We start from the raw sequence: 16,924 nt of genomic DNA, 5'->3' as shown, positions 1-16,924 counted from the left end.
AGCAGTCCTCTGAATTACAGTGTTCCTACTAACTTAAACACTTCCCCTCAACTATTAACTAGAACACAGACAATAAACCCAAGGCTGGAAGGCAGCCATCTATCTCTTAGTGGCCTAAAGCTGACTGTGCATGAGCCTAGGAGAATGTGCCTTCTCCTCAGTGGCTCCCAGAGGCTCCATGAACTCTGAAGTTCCTCCTCCCTTTCTGTATCTACTTTTTAAAGCAAAAAAAAAAAAAATGGGTCTAGCACTGTACAGCAGTTCTCCACTGAGGTCCTTGGCTAATAGTTTATAAACCTGCTATGGTACTTGTTTAATGATAATTCATAGGCTCCACCCAGGTACTGAATTAGAAGGCTGGAGGCTAAAGCAAGATTCTGTGTGTGTGTGTGTGTGAGAGAGAGAGAGAGAGAGAGAGAGAGAGAGAGAGGGAGAGGGAGAGAGAGAGAGAGAGAGAGAGGGAGGGAGGGAGGGAGGGAGGGAGGGAGGGAGAAAGGAGGGGGGGTTGGGAATTTGAACTTTAGGCATACAGCTTGCTTTACCAGGCTCTTCCAGTGACAATTCTAAGTACCTGAGAAGGTAACTTAGTTTTCTACACAGAAGAGCAAAAAGGGAAACAGGACATAGCAAGACAGACACAGAGCCCTGTGCCTCAAGACACCTGTTTATTTGGGGACACGACTGCAACAGGGATGACAGGAATCGTACCAAAAATATCAACGTCTACAGGGCCCCTGATGGGGCTAGAAGGGTACAGTGCCCCCCACCCCCACCCCTTGTATAAAAATAAATTCTCACTCCTAGAGACCAGCAAAAACTGGCAGAGCAGCTCCTCAACAGGGATATAACCCTCTGCCAGCCCTGGGACCCCATTCTTTGACCCTCACCTCTGCCACTTCTAAGGCACTGTGACTCCCCTGGGCTGGGTGGGGACTGCCTGCCCACCTCCACCTGCTGCCCCTTTCACCTCTGGTCTGCTTGGGGTTGGGATACAAGTCCCACAATGCCCCCTGCTGGCTGTTCTACCCAACTACCTCTAGGCTCCCCTCTCCGGCGGGGTAAGCTCGCTAAGCTAATTGCCCCTAAGAGGGCACCCTACCGTTCTTGTGCCCCTAGCCCCGCCTCTCCCGGTCTAGACAGCCCTGGGCCATCCTCCCCTTCCAGTGGAGGGCTGGGTGGGGTCTCTCCCGTTGGTGCTAGGGTATAGGGCGGAGAAGCATCGGCTTGGGGCTGCCTACGGCCTCGAGCCCTGCGGCTGTGATGCACTTGTAGGTGCAGGGCCATGAGCTCAGAGGCTCCAGTGGCAAAGGGGCAGAAGAGGCAGCGGTGGAGGGAGCCCCCTGGCCCAGCCTCACCCCCTGGCCCCGCCCTTAGGGAGAGGTCCAGGGGTTCTGCCTCACCACCTCGCCCATTGCGCAGGGTCCTCCCAGGGCTGGTGGGCTTACGACGGGACCCAGGCCCAGAGCTGCTTGAAGGAGGCCGAGGGCCCGTGGCACCTTCCACCCAAGTCGCAGGGGGCTGAGCCGACTTGGCTCCCGATGGCTGAGCTGAACCCCGCTGGGAAGAGGGTGGTGGCTCTGGGGGTGGTCCAGGACCTGCACCACTCCTCTGCTCTCGGTGGTGACGCTGCAGGTGGTACTTGAGCGAGCCAGACTGGGTGCCCGCATAGTCACAGTGTGGACACTTGTAGGGACGCTCACCTGGGGAGAGTGGGTCAGATAAGCTCTAGAGGTCACCATCATTGAACACCTCACCCCTCAATCCCTTTTTCTCCATTTACAAACTTCAAGCTAAGGACCAGAAACAAACTGCCTCCCTCGCTGGCTGACTTTGTAAATGAGCATTTCCCACGTGATCTCTGGCCAATCTGAAGGCTGCCTCCAGTGTTTCCAGTAGCTCTACCCTTTATTCTGTCTTCTAGTTCCCCCCTACTCCCTCCCCACGTGGAGGGCAGCCTCCCTCACCTGTGTGTACCCTCAGGTGCACTTTGAGATGATGCGCTGAGCGGAAAGACTTTCCACAGAAAGGACAATCCTTGCCAGTAGCCCCCCGGCCCCCTTCAGGCCGAGTACTTCCAGCCAGCAGCCCGTTTTCTTCTGTAATACATGAAAAGGGGAAGTTAGAGGGATCCCTTTGCTTTGAGTATCCCCCACACCTACCCACTAGATTGCTTCCCCTCAGAGCCCAAGAGGAAACAGGAAATTTTGGTGGAACTTGAAAGATGGGCTTTGTTGTGAACTGCAATGTGTCCTCAGAAGGTTACCACCTTCTAAGGGGTGGGAAAAAATGACAGGTGGAGGGTGAAGACAGGTTTGTTTTTATGGGGGTGGTGGCAGAATATTAAGAGGACTAGATGCATAAACCCTGAGAGAACAGAACTGCGACATACCCTGCGTGGCTGTGGATCTTGCCTGGGACCCCCCAGCAGGTGCCGAGTGCCCCTGCCCCTCACCGGGGCGCGGATGCAGTGAAGCCAGAGGGCCGAGCGACCTGCCCCGGGCCCAGTTCTCCTCTTCAGCCTCCACCACCTCCTCTTCCTCCTCGGGCTCCTCTGCCCGGTTCCGGTGAGTGCGGGCAGGGAGAGCTGACTGCAGGGGGCGGAAGCTTCCGAAACCGCGGCCAGCTCCGGGCTCAGCACCCTCGCCATTGGGTCGGGCTTCACCAGCTCGGACGCTTAGGTAGCCCAAGAGGCTCGGGGGCTCCCGGCGCTCAGCTGGGGTGGGCGCCGGGGCCAGAAGTAGTGCCGGGCCCAGTGGCTCATAAGCCAACAGACCCAGGTCTGGAGGCTGAGGTGCCCGGGGAGGCCCAGAGCCAGGCCCTGGGGCACGTAGAGGACCCAGCTTGCTGGCATGCACCTTCATGTGGTTCTTAAGGAACCAAGGCTCCTTGAAGCAGCGGCCACATACGGGACACGCATGATCAAAGGAGGCTTTGTGCTTGCGCATATGGCCCTTGAGAAACCAGGACTGTGTAAAGCTCTGGCCACACACTTGGCAGCGGAACTCAGGGGGCGCTGGAGGCTCCTCTGGAGCTGCAGGAGCTGGGGCAGGAGTTGCCTCATGTTCAGGCTCAGGCCTGGGCCGGGGCTCTGGTTCAGGGGCAGATCTGGGTTCTGGCTGGGGCAAAGGCTGAGGCTGGGACCCAGCAGAGGTGGCCACCAGGGGGCGATCAGGGGACGGCCCGTGGACCGTCAGGCTGTGGTTCAGCAGCTCCTCCTCCTGGCTCGAGCCAAAACTGCACAGGCTGCATTTCCAAGGCCTGTGCAAGATATGCAGGTGGCGTTCGCGCTCTGCAGAGGTTCGAAACTTGCCTTTGCAAAAGGGGCAACGAAAGGCAGACGATGACGAAGGAAGTTGAGGCTGTGCCAGGCCCTCAGTGGCAGAGGTGGCCTGCATGCTTCCGGAATTTCGGGCTCTGCCCAGTCGGGCCTCACGCAGCAGTGCACGCTCCTCCAATTCCAGCAACAGGCGGGCAGCAGGGCTACGTGCACGCTCCGGGCGCTCTGGCTGGTGCGTTCGGAGATGGGAGCGCAGCAAAGCCTGCTGCGCAGCACGATGGCCACAATGTGGGCACTGGAAGGCCTGGGCTCCCGGGTGTGCTCGCAGGTGCAAAGCCAGGATGGAATTGAAACGGAAGCGCTTCCCACACACAGGACAGGGGAAGCGTCGTTCACCTGTACGACTCTCAGACCAGCCCACTGCTCCCATCCCAGGAGACCCTGCGCTCACGCTGGGCCCGTTGGAGTAGCGCTGAAGATCCAGCTCACCGTCGAACGCCGGTGGCGATGGCGCTAGGTGGCCACCAGAGATGCGGGGACGTGAGCCCTGTGGGAAAAGATACACATATACGGAGCAAAGGGTGAAGAGTGACCTGTGAAGGAATAGAGGGCATTGGGGGGAGAGGCAGTTCCCAAGAGGGAGGGTTGGTTTTAGCCTGCCTGGAGGAGGGGAGCACTTATTTCTGGAAGTTGGGAGATGGGTGGGAATTGGATGCTAAGGCCAGCAAAGGAGAGACTGTTTATAACTGGACATCGAAAATTGAGGGATAGTAGAGGAGTGAGTACCACTGAAAGTACTTATAGGTTCAGGACAGAGTATCACTCACCTCCATGGACCCCTTCACATTCTTTGGTTCTGAGAGGTGCAGAGAAGAGGGAAAGCTGCTAATGAAGGCAACAGGTGCTGAGGCACTAAAGCAGAAAAGAATTAGAGGAAAGTTTTCTTCAGCAATGGAAAGTCACCCCCAACCCAACCCTGCACCCTGTAATCCTAAAACCTACCCCTTCTTCCTAGTGGCATGAGGCGGCTCACCCCCCTGCTTGGGTCCTCAAAGCCTTTACCCCCTTGTTTTGCCAAGACCAAAAAGTTTTCTGATAGCCCAGCTTTCTTCCCCCAAATTATACTTTTTAAAAGCCTAATCCAGAACCACCACTACCTCCTCCTCCTCACCCCCTGGTGACAGGAGCAGCCATCACCGTGTACCCCTCTTTCATTGCAGTAAGACTATATAGCTTGATAAACAAACAGGAAAGGTTTGCCATGCTCCCCAGTTACCAACTAGGACCAGTACTCTCACACCGCTGACCAACCACCCAGCCAAACATTCTCACAGGTTCCTGGGTCCTTGCTTCTACCCTTACCCTGTCTTCCCCCTCACTCTCCCTCCCTCTGCCTGGATTCCTGATCCATTCATTTCCATTCATTACAGAGACTCATTCATGCATGGGAGAGAAACACCTCCCCGCAACAGAGTCTGGAGACAGACAGAGGGGGAGGGGCATGAAGGAGAGAGAGAGCTACAGAGGGAATGAAGAGTTGGGGGAGGAATGGAAATTGAGGGGCACCGCCAGGCTAGGAAAGGGGTTAAAAACTGTAAATACCATCTAGGATTCATCCCTGTTTCAAACCTTGGAGCCTATGGTTTGATAGGGCATCTCAGCCCCTTTGTCCAGGGCTGTTCTGAAGCAGGCTTTCCTCCTCTCTGCAGGGGAGAGGCTTCCTCACACAAGAGGAGGATTACACTGGCTCTGAGCTCAAGAGGCTGGAGTGAGGGACGGGGGGGCGGGGCGGGGCCATCTGCACAGATAGGGGCTCCACACAGCTCTGAGCAAGAAGAGGTTAAAATTCTCCAGCTAAAATTCCCTAGGCCTGAGATGTGCCGAGCTCCAAAGCTGAAGAAGAGCGTGGAAAGAAACAGGATGGGGGTGGGCAGGGGACTCATACTTAGCTGCAAAGGAGGTCAGATTTTGGACTTAGAAACAACCCCAGGATGCAAAATGATGGGAATAGGCCTCAGGGCTGACCAGCCATTCAGTCTACTGCCTTGCTTCCATATGTATCTAGCTGGTCAAGGCTAAACACAACATGCAGGCCTAGACTTTTGTTTTTCCTTTCTTGTTTTCCTAAGATAGAATATTTGAGATGGAAAGAACTTTCTTCTTACAATTAATTGACATTATGAAATGGAAATATATTACTAAGAAAGAAAAGGACTTGGAGCTGGGAAGGTGGCTCAGTGGCAGAGTGCTTGCCTTGCATGCATGAGGCCCTGGGTTTGATTCCTCAGCACCACATAAGTAAAAAGAAAAAAGCCGAAGTGGCGCTGTGGCTCAAGTGGTAGAGCGCTAGCCTTGAGCTGAAGAGCTGAGGGACAGGGCCCAGGCCCAGAGTTCAGGCCCCACGACCGGACCCAAAAAAAAAAAAAGAAAAGAAAAGGACTTCAGCATTACTTTACTTACATTTTTTTTGGGGGGGGAGGGTCGGTAATGGGGCCTGAACACTGGGCCTGGGTGCTGTCCCTCAGTTCTTCAGCTCAAGGATAATGCTCTACCACTTGAGCCACAGTGCCACTTCTGGGTTTTCTGCTTATGTGGTACTGAGGAATGGAACTCAGGGCCCCAGGCATGCAAGGCAAGCACTCTACCACTGAGCCATCTTCCCAGCCCCTGCTTACAAATCTTTTTTTTTTTTTTTTTTTTTTTTGATTGGTCATAGGGCTTGAACTCTGGGCCTGAGCGCTGTCCCTGCGCTCTTCAGCTCAAAGCTAGCGCTCTACCACTTGAACCACAGCGCCACTTCCGGTTTTCGAGTGGTTTATTGGAGATAAGTCTCACGGACTTTCCTGCCCAGGCTGGCTTTGACCTGCAATCCTCAGATCTCAGCCTCCTGAGTAGCTAGGATTACAGGTGTGAGTCACCAGCGCCGGGCTACACATCTTTAACAGACGAGAACTCAGCTAGGAGTCAGGTCTGTTTATCAGCAAGGAAAACGCACTGGAGATCCAAGGCTTCTTTAATTATAACACTTGGTGGACTCCACTGAAGGAGCAAGTATCTGTTACATGCAGAATCTGGGAGTATTATTAGCAGGACATTCATTAATAAAATGTCCTTACCCAAGGGTCACTAGACAAGCACCTTCACCACCCAATATGTGTGTTTCAGGAGCTTCAAATTTGGGAACTCACTCTAGTCCTTGGGTCCTCTAAATAAATGCACTTCCTTGGACCAATAGCATAGCTGGATCCACTGAATAATTTCATGAATGTTGAATTAGCCTAGAACTAAGGGGTACATGATTATTATAAGACCATTAGTAGCCATACAACCTTCAGTAAATTATTCTATAAAATAAGAGGCTGGGCCAATTTACACTGACAGTCCCTTCCAGCAGTAAACTTTTGTGGTTCCAAGTCACAAGACTCTTCTGGAACCCAGAGATCTTAAGACAGATGGTCATTCCTTCAGTACCATGGAGAGTGCAGTGGGCTACCAGAATTGTTACTCTGGCTACCTCAGTGCCACAGATAGAGCTGGGAAGTGCTAGAGGAGCCATGCCATGTTTGCCAATTTGGCAGGGGGGAAAAAAAAAAACAGAAAAACTATGGAAGGTTGTAGAGGTTTTTAAAAATGTATTACTAGGCTGGAATGTGGCTTAGTGGTAGAGTGCTTGCCTAGTAGCATACATGAAGCCATGGGTTCGATTGCTTAGTACAACATACACAGAAAAAAGCCAGAAATGGTGCTGTGGCTCAAGTGGTAGAGTGCTAGCCTTGAGCAAAAGAAGCTCAGGGACAGTGCCCAGACCCTGAATTCAAGCCCCAGGGCTGGTTTCCTATCTGGAAACTGTGGGGGACAGTTGTAGCAAGAGATTATTTTGGCCTTCTGGTTATCACTAAAAATAAATAGAGGTAATAAAAAATAGATGTAACTTGAAAAATTTTAATTAGCTGAAGGATTGGCCTGACAGTTAACAGTTTGTACATTCTGGAATGAGGTACTTGAGGCATCGTATTTGGGTCCATCACATTCTGTTGCTCTCCTGGGGATTCCCGGAACATCCTGGTGTACAGCCAATCTGGTATATTCAGAGGAAGCAGATGGCCAGGAAAGGGGGGGTTGGTTGCTGGGAATACTGCATGGTCATAGCTGACTAACCTATGGGCATATATTCTGACTCTGAGAAGATCCTAGGTTCTAAAGCTGTCTGTAGGATAGCAAACAAAACATCACATGGGAAAGCTGGCCTCATACCCCAGGCAAAAAATAACAGTAACAGGGTAACACTTCCTTTCTCCAAAACAACAACAAACTCTACATTGCACACACAGTTTCCTGAATGGAAATACAGTGATATAAGAAGGCCCAAACTGAAGCTGAGTTCCCCAGCAGGGAAAGTTTTACTAGCAGGTAGCCTAAAATTGGTAAAAAAAAAAAAAAAAAAAAAAAAAAAAATCACTGAGAGACAACCTAGGCCCTATCAAGATGGCTTCTATCACCTTGACATCAGAGTCTCAGGTACCTGATCTCCTGAGTTGGTCTCAATAGGGAAAGGCACTGAAAAGACTAGTACTCTATGAACTGACTTGAAATCTAACTTATATGTGGACAACAATCACAGTTTTCTGTACAGGCCTTAAATATCATAATGTTTGACCTAATGGCAATGACCTACTTTCCACTCCCACTGGGAATCTGGAGTTATCTTGCCCTTATTTGGATTCTATAGGGATGAAGGGCCAGGGATAGAGATGGGAAATGTTTGCAAAGCAACAGGCCAATTACTCTTACATAGTGGGCAGCTAATGGGGAAGGGGGTGTGGACCACCAAATCTTACTAATAAGTAAGGATGCATGAATGGTTGGTAAATTTTAAACAAAACAAAACAAAAAAACTTACTACAAAGGCAGGTATCCAGACCCATCTGCTAAATGGAGGGCCAAAAGGATTATCCCTCAGCTTGTAGTGTGAAAGTTTTTAGGGTCAAAGTGTAAGGATGAAGGGTTCTGGATCTCTGGGGGTGTAGTTGTTAAGCAGATCTCTAACACTAGATGTTTTTTCCTGTTAAGAATCCTATACCTCCCAAGTCTGTTAACAATTACAATAACCATGGCAATAGATGAGATTAAAGAGAAAGGGAGCTTTGTAGGTGGTCTAGAGTCAAGACCACCTTGACCATACAGACATGCCAACAGTTCACTTTTATGGTCTCCTCTCCAAAGCCCTCCAAACCTCTTTGGATCAGATAACTCTGCCTATGCCAGAGACCTTCTTAGGCTGAGTTCTTGGGTAAAGCTTCCCTTTCCAGTCCTCACTGTCCTGAACTGGGGGCATGGATCTCAGTCATGGACTGCTAAATGTATAGCAGGAGGTGAGAGGAAGGAACACCTGCTGTTACCCCGCCATACTGAATCTTATCCCAGAGACATGTCCTAACTTGACCTCAATTCGGAAACTTCTATGGGACCTAGATTTGTGAAAGGGGGACACAAGTTCCTGGAGCAGACTCTAAAAAAGTGAGTCTGAATACCTGGCAAAAGGTTGAGTCTGCAAACTGGGAAAGGGGGGGGGGGGAAGAGGGGGGAACCTCTGGGAAGATCCCCCCCCTCCCTGAAATAGGTTGGCAACTAGGGTAGGACCCGTGATTCTACACAAGAGGTTCTTCCAGGGCCGCCCCAGGCCCCAGCCAGGGAAGATAAGCCAGAACGATGACGGGGGGCAGGGTTGAGAGATAGGGAGGCCAGAGCTCAGCTACCCCGGTAGGGAGAACAAAAGCTGAGTTGCAGCCGCCTCCGCTGCTGCCGCGGGCCGAGCTCTTTGTGACACTTTGTTTGGGACGCAGAGAGGGAAGCACCCCCATCCTCCCCCCTCCCCCCACCCCCACTCCCGGAGAGTTTGGGTTCCTTCCCCCCTCTTTCCCACTGGCCCTACCTGGGCCTGGGGGAGCGCTCATCCACTCAGGCTGGCGGCTATCAGCCCTGAAACCACCCTCCCCCCCAGGGCCCCTCGCGCCCAGCCTCGGGGCCCCTACAAAGACACTCGCCACCCCCGCCATCAGCCCCCACCCCGCTGGCCTTTCCCCGGCGGAGTCCGCCCCCCCATCCCCCACTTGCCCCCCCTCCCTCGGGGCCCCCCTAGCTCTCCAGGTTTCTAAGGCCGCCACCCCCAGCCCGCCCCCCAGGAGCTCTGGGCGAAGTTTGCTCGGGGCCGAGCCGGCGCCCCTCCCCCGCCCCCGCCCCCTGCACCTGCTCCCAGCCGGGCCCGCGGGGAGGCCCCCCCTCCGGGAAGGGGGGAGGGGGCCAGGGGCGGGTGGCGGACGGGGGGGGGGTGGCCGGGAGTGGGGGGAGCGGCTACTCACGAGCCCCGGGCGGGCGGCGGCGGAGCGGGCGGCGGCGGCGGGCGGCGGGCGGCGGGCCGGCGGCGCGGGCGTCAGCGTTACGTGGGGCCGGGGGAGATGCGCCGGGCCCCGGCCCCCCCGCCCCCGGCCCGGCCCCCGCCCCCTCCCCGGTCCCCCCGCCCCCGGCCCTGGCCCGCATTGTGTGCGGCGGGAGGCGGCCCGGCCATTAGCATGCGGGGGGCGGCGCGGCGGGGCAGGGAGCCGCGCTCGGCTCTGGGGACGCGGGCTGGGGACCCCGGGAGCCGGGAGAGGCTGCCGCCAGGGGCGGGGTGCGGGCCGAGCGGAGACGGGGGGCGCTGTCGGAAGGAGGGAGGAGGGGAGCGGGGGGGTGGGGCGCGCCGACGGGTCGTACGGGGGACGGGGAGAGATTCTGAAAGGTCATCTCGTCCTTCCCCCAGCCGCGAGCAGAACCGCCCCTCCCTCCCTGGACCCGGACATACCAGGGAAGGGGCTGGCGCTGCCGCCGGCTCTGCCCCGACACGCTCGGGCTGGGGAAGTTCTTCCTGGGGTTTTATCTCAAAGCCTCTCCTTCACAATTTCTGTCTTTTGGGGGGGAGGAGGAGGGGCGATTACAATGCTAGTTAATGTCTGCCGTGTAAGAAACGTGATTAAAGTTAGTCTTCGATCCTTTCTGTTCTCGATAAACAATTCTCGTTCCTCGCTCTCGGAATTCTGTTTTCCATTCTTTAGGATACTTTAATGGCTCTTCAGTACAACAAATATTTACTGAGTGCTTACCGAGTGCCAGGCACTGTACTCAGCGCTGGGGTGAGGGGAGATGAGTGCATGGGCAGATGGGATGGGACTGTGCCTTCCCAGGGGGAGATTGTCGGCTGGACGGTTACTACAAACTTACAAGTGATATACTCGGACTTGGACACTGTTTACTGAAGGCTCGTTCACATATTTAATGTCTAGCCCTTACGGTAACCCCCTTATATCATTAGTTCCCGGTTACTGATAAGAAAAACGAGGGTAGTCTCTCTACTGCCCTTCAAATTAAGGGATCTTCGTGTCATTAAATTCATGTGGGGATTGGAAAAGGAGGTACAGACAAAACAGTTCTCTGGATCCCTTTAAAATGTGGCTCCCACTCTCCAAGAAAGAAGAGTGGATACAAAGATACAGTAATGTTGACCTAGTATGGGCTAGGGTAAAAGTGGCTTCTAAGGAAGGCCACTTGCTTCCCACGCCCCTATCTCCTGGGACCGATTCCCAGGGATCTATGATTGAGTTTCTTCTATCATCAACGGTAATCACAATAGCTACTAACATTTACCGACTAAGCTAGCTTTTATGCATTTTTTTCTCTTAATGCTCAAGACAACCCCTAAAGATTGGTACTATTAACTTCTCATTGCAGATAAGGAAACAGATTAACCAGATTGCCCAGGGTCAGCCAGATAGACCTGGGACTTCAACACAGAGCTGGTCTTCTGCCTCCAGACTTCAGTCTGTATACCAACATTTGATCTCTAGAGTACACCCTCCGGCCCAACTGGATCTGCTACTTAATGGGGGAAAAAAAATGTCCCCATCTTAGCCTCTGAACAAACCATTTATGGCATGGGCATGGAGCACAACAGTATGGCTTCTTCAGTACTTCATCAGTTTAATGGTTATTAAGTACAAGCCAGGACCGTTCTTAGGCATATGGATGGATGGCTACCTTTTATTATCAAATTAAGGTTCAAGTAGGTAAAAGAATGTCAAAATATGGGGCTGGGAAGGTGGTGGCTCAGTGGTAGAGCGCTTGCCTTGCATGCCTGAGGCCCTGGGTTTGATTCCTCAGCACCACATAAGAAAAAAGAAAAAAGCCAGAAGTGGCACTGTGGCTCAAGTGGTAGAGCACTAACCTTAAGCTGAAAAGCTGAGGGACAGCACCCAGGCCCAGAGTTCAGGCCCCATGACCGGACCCCCAAAAAAAAAAAATGTCAAAATAGTGCCAGGCACTGGTGGTTCATGCCTATAATCCTGTCTACACAGGAGGCTTAGATCTGAGGATCATGGTTCTCCTGGGTAGACTCTAAGCTCCAATTAATCAGAGGAAAAAAAAAAAAAGCCCAAAATGGAAATGTGGCCAAAGTAGTAGAACATCTAGTGGGAGAGTAGCCAGACCCTGAGTTCAAACCACAGTATCCACATACACACAGAGACAGTGAGACAGGAAAGAAGGAAGGAAGGAAGAAAAGGAGGGAGGAAGGAAAAGGGGAAAGGAAGGAAGAGAGAAAGAAACAGGAAGGAAGGAGGGAAGGAAGGAACAAAGGAAGGAAGGACGGACCATTTCTGGGCTCAGGTTATCACTGAGTCAAAAGCAATTTCTAGGGGCTGGGAAGGTGGCTCAGTGGTAGAGCGCTTGCCTTGCATGCCTGAGGTCCTGGATTCGATTCCTCAGCACCACATAAGCAAAAAGAAAAAAGCAGGAAGTGGCGCTATGGCTCATGTGGTAGAGCGCTAGCCTTGAGCTGAAGAGCTGAGGGACAGCGCCCAGGCCCAGAGTTCAGGCCCCACGACCGGACCAAAAAAAAAAAAAAAAGCAATTTCCACTATAAAGAGGTCTCCCCATTTACTTAGTGTCCTGCTCAGAGTAAATCTTTCAAGAAAAGGAGGAGAAAGAAGAAACTTTCCAGAAAATGAGAGACAGGAATTAAGATTTAGTCCTGGGCACAGAGCTGGAAGTGGTAGGAGGCAATCTAGGCAGTTATATAGGATCTCACTAGGAAAGAAGGAATTTGAAAAGCCAAAAAGAAAGGAGAATTTTTAGATGAAAATAGGGGAGATTGAGATCCAGGGTGAAAAGGATGAGGTGAGTAGAAGATATTGGGGAGAAACAGCAACAGGAAATGGTAACAGAATGAGGCAGGGCTATGTGTCTCACGGTGTGAACTGAGGCCAGGCCACCACACAGGGCCACTCCCTGATCCTTAGGCATTCATAGGGACCTTTGCCCTGCCACACTCCAGTCCTGACAGCCTTTCTGTGCCAGGACAAGTTATGGACATCTGCTCTGAGCCCCCAATCCCCTAAGACGTTTCACGACACAGCTAGGTCCCATCCCTTTAAAGCAGCTGCTTCAGACTAGGTAAGTATATTGGTTCTGGGCCTCCACACTGGATTGGGAGGGTGCAGAGGGATAACTGAAAGAGATGTTGTTGCAGGTCTTATTTCCTGGAAGACAGGTCCCATAATGAATTTTTCTAACCCAGGAAGTACCCACATCTTGTAGTGAAGGGAACTATGGAACACAGAGCTAATCATGAAGATCAGGAGAGACCCAGCCTTCGTCTGGAAAAGCTACAGCACTGGGCAAGACATAGACAAAGTGGACACCTCTTGGTGCTGGCGGTGAGGCCAGGCTGCCCCAGGCCAGTCTTAGAATGTCTGTTTGTACCTAATTCAACTTCATTCAAGCTAAATGAGCACCTACTGAGAAATTGTGCCTAGCCAGAAATTGCTAGGCTCTGAGTGGGAGGAGGGTGGGAGAAATTTAGAAAAAAACAAGGCAAGACACTTAATCTCTCAGGAGCACTGACTGTTAGGAATACAGGTAAGTAACTAAACTACAACCTGAAGCAGAAAAAAATTAAATGGAGCCAGGTGCTGGTGGCTCATGCATGCTTGTAATCCTAGTTATTCAGGAGGCTCTGATCTGCAGACCATGGTTGAAAGGCAGCCAAGGGGAGAAAAGACCAAGAGACTCTTATCTCCAGTTAACTAGCAAAAAACTAAAAGTGGAGCTGTGGCTCAAGTTGTAGAATATGAGCCTTGAGTGAAAAAAACTAAAGGATAGTATACCCAGGCCCTGAGTTCAAGCCCCAGTACTAGCACAAGAAGGAAGGAAGAGAGGGAGGGAAAGAAAGAGGGAGGGAAGGAAGTAAAGAAAGAAGGTTAGGCTAAATAAGTTTGTAGTCCTTGGCCTCAACTCTGGCCAAAATGGTATTTAACCCTGGTTGGCTACTTTCTTTCTATCTCAAATTCATCCCACATACTGATCTCTGGAAGAAGCAAAGGTTGGGAGGAGGAAAAGAGAATCTCTGAAGGGTACTCCTAAACTATCCTGCCCCGACCTTCATCCAGGTAAGCCAGCTATGGCTGGCAATTGCTATGGTGCCCTTTGCTATCTCAGTTGCCTGCTTGAATTCTGCTTGTTACATGGCCACTGCACTGCCACTGGGGCCTGGAGTCTTGGTAAGATCCACAAGGGAGGGAGGGAGGTCCTCAGGAGCCCTCCCTATAGGACCAGAGTTCAATACTTGCTCTGCTCACCATTTAGGGTCTTCTCTCTGGGACTGTAACTCTTGAGCTTCGCAGAGCACCCTGCCTTTGGAAGGTAAGACTAAAACACCAGTCCGTCCGCGTACCCCCTAATACACACACACACACACACACACACACACACACACACACACACACACACACACACAGAGCCCAGGAAGTGACTCTTAAGTGTTAGCTTAAGCTCTCAGCTGTCTGTCCCTGACTGATCTAAAAGACTATGAGTAAGAAAGTTAGAGGACTGATAAGCCTATGTGGAGGAGGAGAAGCAGTAGCCAATTTTTTTTCCCCCTGTCGGTTGTGGGGCTGAACTCTGGGCCTGGGCGCTGTCCCTCAGCTCTTCAGCTCAAGGTTAGCACTCTACCACTTGAGCCATAGCACCACCTTGGCTTTTTCTGCTTATGTGGTACTGAGGAATCCAACCCAGGGCCTTATGCATGCAAGGCAAGCACTCTTCCACTGAGCCACCCTCGCAGCCCCAAATTTTGTTTTTAGCTAGGCTGTAGGTGGGACTTTGGGTTAGAATAGTTCCTCTAGTCTGGGCAGGGCTCAACTGGCTTACTGGCAGGTGCGGGCCATGATGATATTCAACATCTTCAACTTGATCTTGGGCTTCATCGTGGTAGTGGTGGAGGTGATGAAGACAGCCTTGGGGCCTGCCCCTACTGCCCCCTCCCAGGTACTGGTAAATAAAAGAGAAGGTGGGAGGAGGAACCAGGCACTGGAGAGGAGAAAGGGCATGGGAAAACACTTGTTGGATCCTCACAGTATCTTCAATCCTGATTATCTGCAGCTGGCAGGCTTGCTGGTACTGGAGCTCAGTGCTGAGGCCTTCACCCTAGGGGGAGTACTGTTCTCAGCATATGCCTTATTCTTGTTGAGCCAGAGGAAGCCAGGATGCTTCAGGAGCCAGAGTCTGCACTACCAGGAATTGCAGGAGGTACTGGTTGTTAGGAGGAGAGCATGGAGCAGCTCAGGTAGCATGCTAATCATGGTCACTGTCACTTAAAACAATGGAACAGGAGGGAAATGAAGGGGTCTTATATTAAATCTGATTGGCTTTCTGGCTTTAGCTACTTATCCCCTACTGGTGGAGAATTCTCCCCTAACAGGAGAATTGGGTATCTAATGTGACTGGGGCTAGAAGAGTGAGTGAACATTAGAATGCTGCCTTAAATGTGTATTGAAAGGGTTGCAAGAAAAATGGGGAAGGAGGAAGGTGCTTTTATCTAGATTTTCCTTTTCACATCTACAATTGCTCATATGTCTGATTTTCAGGGCCCCTCTGAAATGGAGGAGATTGCTGGTTTGGAGAATGGTCCCAGAGTGGCCAGCACAGGAAATGGAACCAATGAGTGATCAAGCAAGGGGAAGCAGACAGGTGCTACTGTCCTAAAAGGGCATTCTTCAGACTCTCCAGCATCTCACTTACCAAACTCAGAGAGCTAGCTGCACTCCTTTGAGTCATGCATGAAGTCCAGAAGAGTGCTTTCAGTTTTCACTCAAAGCAAGCCCTTTCTTCTGCCTTCCCCTCTAGAGGAAGGGAGTCCTACTCATTTCACCCCTGTAAAACTGTTTCCTCCCATCCACCTCCCCCTCCTTTCCTATTGCTCATTCATCTTCACATCTGCCTCATCTCACTGTTCTTTTCTGTTCACCTTTCACAACCCTATACACTCCATGCCCGTTCCAGCGCACACCAACCCTGAATCTAAGTCAGGGGTGCTCCAGTTCTCCATTGGATCCGGGGCCTGCCTACTCTAGCGGAGACTACAAGTCCCAGAATCCCCCGCGACCCCCCCGCGACCTGCCGGGAAATAAAGAGCCTTCCCTCCACCGTGGGGGCGCTGTGCATCTGCTGAGTGACGCTTGGCGCTGGAAGTCTGGGCCTAGCCGAGAGATTCCTCGGACGCGACCACTGGCCCAGTGTGCGGGGTGGACCTGGGCGGGCTGTCCAGGTCGGGGGCAAGACCACATCAGCCACGCAACTGTGAGCTGTCTGTGGGTGCAAAGCCCTCCAGCTAGGCAGCTGCGGAGCCCAGCGAGGACCGGCGGTTGGCACTTGGCAGAGCTTAGCTGTCGCAGAGGCTGTCGCAGCGCCCCTTCGCACGGGTGCCCAGGTCCAAAGTCCTGAGACTTGGAGCGCGCGCGAGAAAGGGGCTGGAGATGATGAGTCAGAAGCGTGGGGCCCTTCTCGTCCCCCTCCCCCGCGGCCTGGGCGCCTCGGGCGTGCTAAGGCTTGCTGAACGGGCGGGCGGACCCGGCGGGCAGGAGGGGAGCCGCGACCCGACCTAAGATTTTCCCGCCTATTGCGAGCACGCCGGTGGAAGGAGCCCGCGTGGCCGCCACCCTTTCCTAGGCGGGAGCGGGACTACGCAGGCTCAGCCTTTTGGCCGTCCCGCGGGCCTTTGATCCCCGGCCGCGGTCAGGTTGCTGAAGCTCTGGCGGCTCAACCCCCACCATTTACGATCTCTGCAAGTGTACCAAGATGAAGCTCTTGTGTGGGCTTGGGAAAAGCCCAGAAAAATTAGGAGCCCCAATAGCGCCAGTGGGCAGCTTGTTAGCCGCCAGAAACTAGAAACCGACCAGAGCTGGAGTACTAAGAAAACTCACCCCAAATTCAATAGTGCCCAGGATGGGTGTTCGCCTCACACTCATTTTTGTTCCCACTTGAGAAGGCTTCTTTCCCTAGAGAAGGCGGCTGCTCGGGGCTCAGCCAAGCCCAGGTACCAGTGAGGGGAGAGCGCAGCCTGGCTGCCTTGCCCTGACATTGCAGTGGCGCCAGCTGCTGCTCCTTTCTGCCTGTGACACCTTGGGAGTGGTAATAGGCGCCCTATGACAAAGTTACGTGTGAGTACTAGTGGGTGGGGACAGTTCTGGGATCAGGCTCTGGAATGGTGAAAACAAGATCTGGGCCTTCCTCTTTTTTCTTCCACCTTCCCCCCCCCCCCCCACACACACACAACTGCCTGAA

The 16,924-nt window shown here is 52.7% G+C and overlaps 2 protein-coding genes across 5 annotated transcripts; one reads left to right on the top strand and one right to left on the bottom strand.

Annotated features, from left to right (window-relative positions):
* Window positions 1-646: 646 nt before the first annotated feature.
* On the bottom strand, window positions 647-16,713 carry Znf219 (zinc finger protein 219). Of its 4 annotated transcripts, XM_069998382.1 has the most exons (6): window positions 16,564-16,713; window positions 14,513-14,671; window positions 4,105-4,189; window positions 2,390-3,824; window positions 1,965-2,096; window positions 647-1,700 (listed from the first exon to the last, which is right to left on the bottom strand). In XM_069998382.1, the coding sequence occupies exons 2-6, from the start codon at window positions 14,566-14,568 to the stop codon at window positions 1,096-1,098; spliced, it is 2,313 nt and encodes a 770-aa protein (XP_069854483.1). In that variant the 5' UTR covers window positions 14,569-14,671; window positions 16,564-16,713; the 3' UTR covers window positions 647-1,095. The 4 variants fall into 4 exon arrangements, with proteins under 4 accessions (XP_069854483.1, XP_069854484.1, XP_069854486.1 ...); XM_069998383.1 differs by lacking the exon at window positions 14,513-14,671; XM_069998385.1 differs by lacking the exons at window positions 14,513-14,671; window positions 16,564-16,713 and adding an exon at window positions 10,116-10,292.
* Tmem253 (transmembrane protein 253) lies at window positions 12,631-15,791 on the top strand. The gene is made up of 7 exons (XM_069998386.1): window positions 12,631-12,757; window positions 12,882-13,020; window positions 13,753-13,863; window positions 13,949-14,005; window positions 14,519-14,629; window positions 14,744-14,890; window positions 15,229-15,791. The coding sequence occupies exons 2-7, from the start codon at window positions 12,913-12,915 to the stop codon at window positions 15,307-15,309; spliced, it is 615 nt and encodes a 204-aa protein (XP_069854487.1). The 5' UTR covers window positions 12,631-12,757; window positions 12,882-12,912; the 3' UTR covers window positions 15,310-15,791.
* Window positions 16,714-16,924: the final 211 nt, after the last annotated feature.

The sequence above is a fragment of the Dipodomys merriami genome, unplaced genomic scaffold (genome assembly GCF_024711535.1).
Source record: "Dipodomys merriami isolate MVZ:Mamm:240054 unplaced genomic scaffold, mDipMer1.0.p SCAF_518, whole genome shotgun sequence".
Classification (NCBI taxonomy): Eukaryota; Metazoa; Chordata; class Mammalia; order Rodentia; family Heteromyidae; genus Dipodomys; species Dipodomys merriami.
Note: the sequence above shows the minus strand (reverse complement) of the source record. Positions and strands in the feature narration are given on the sequence as shown.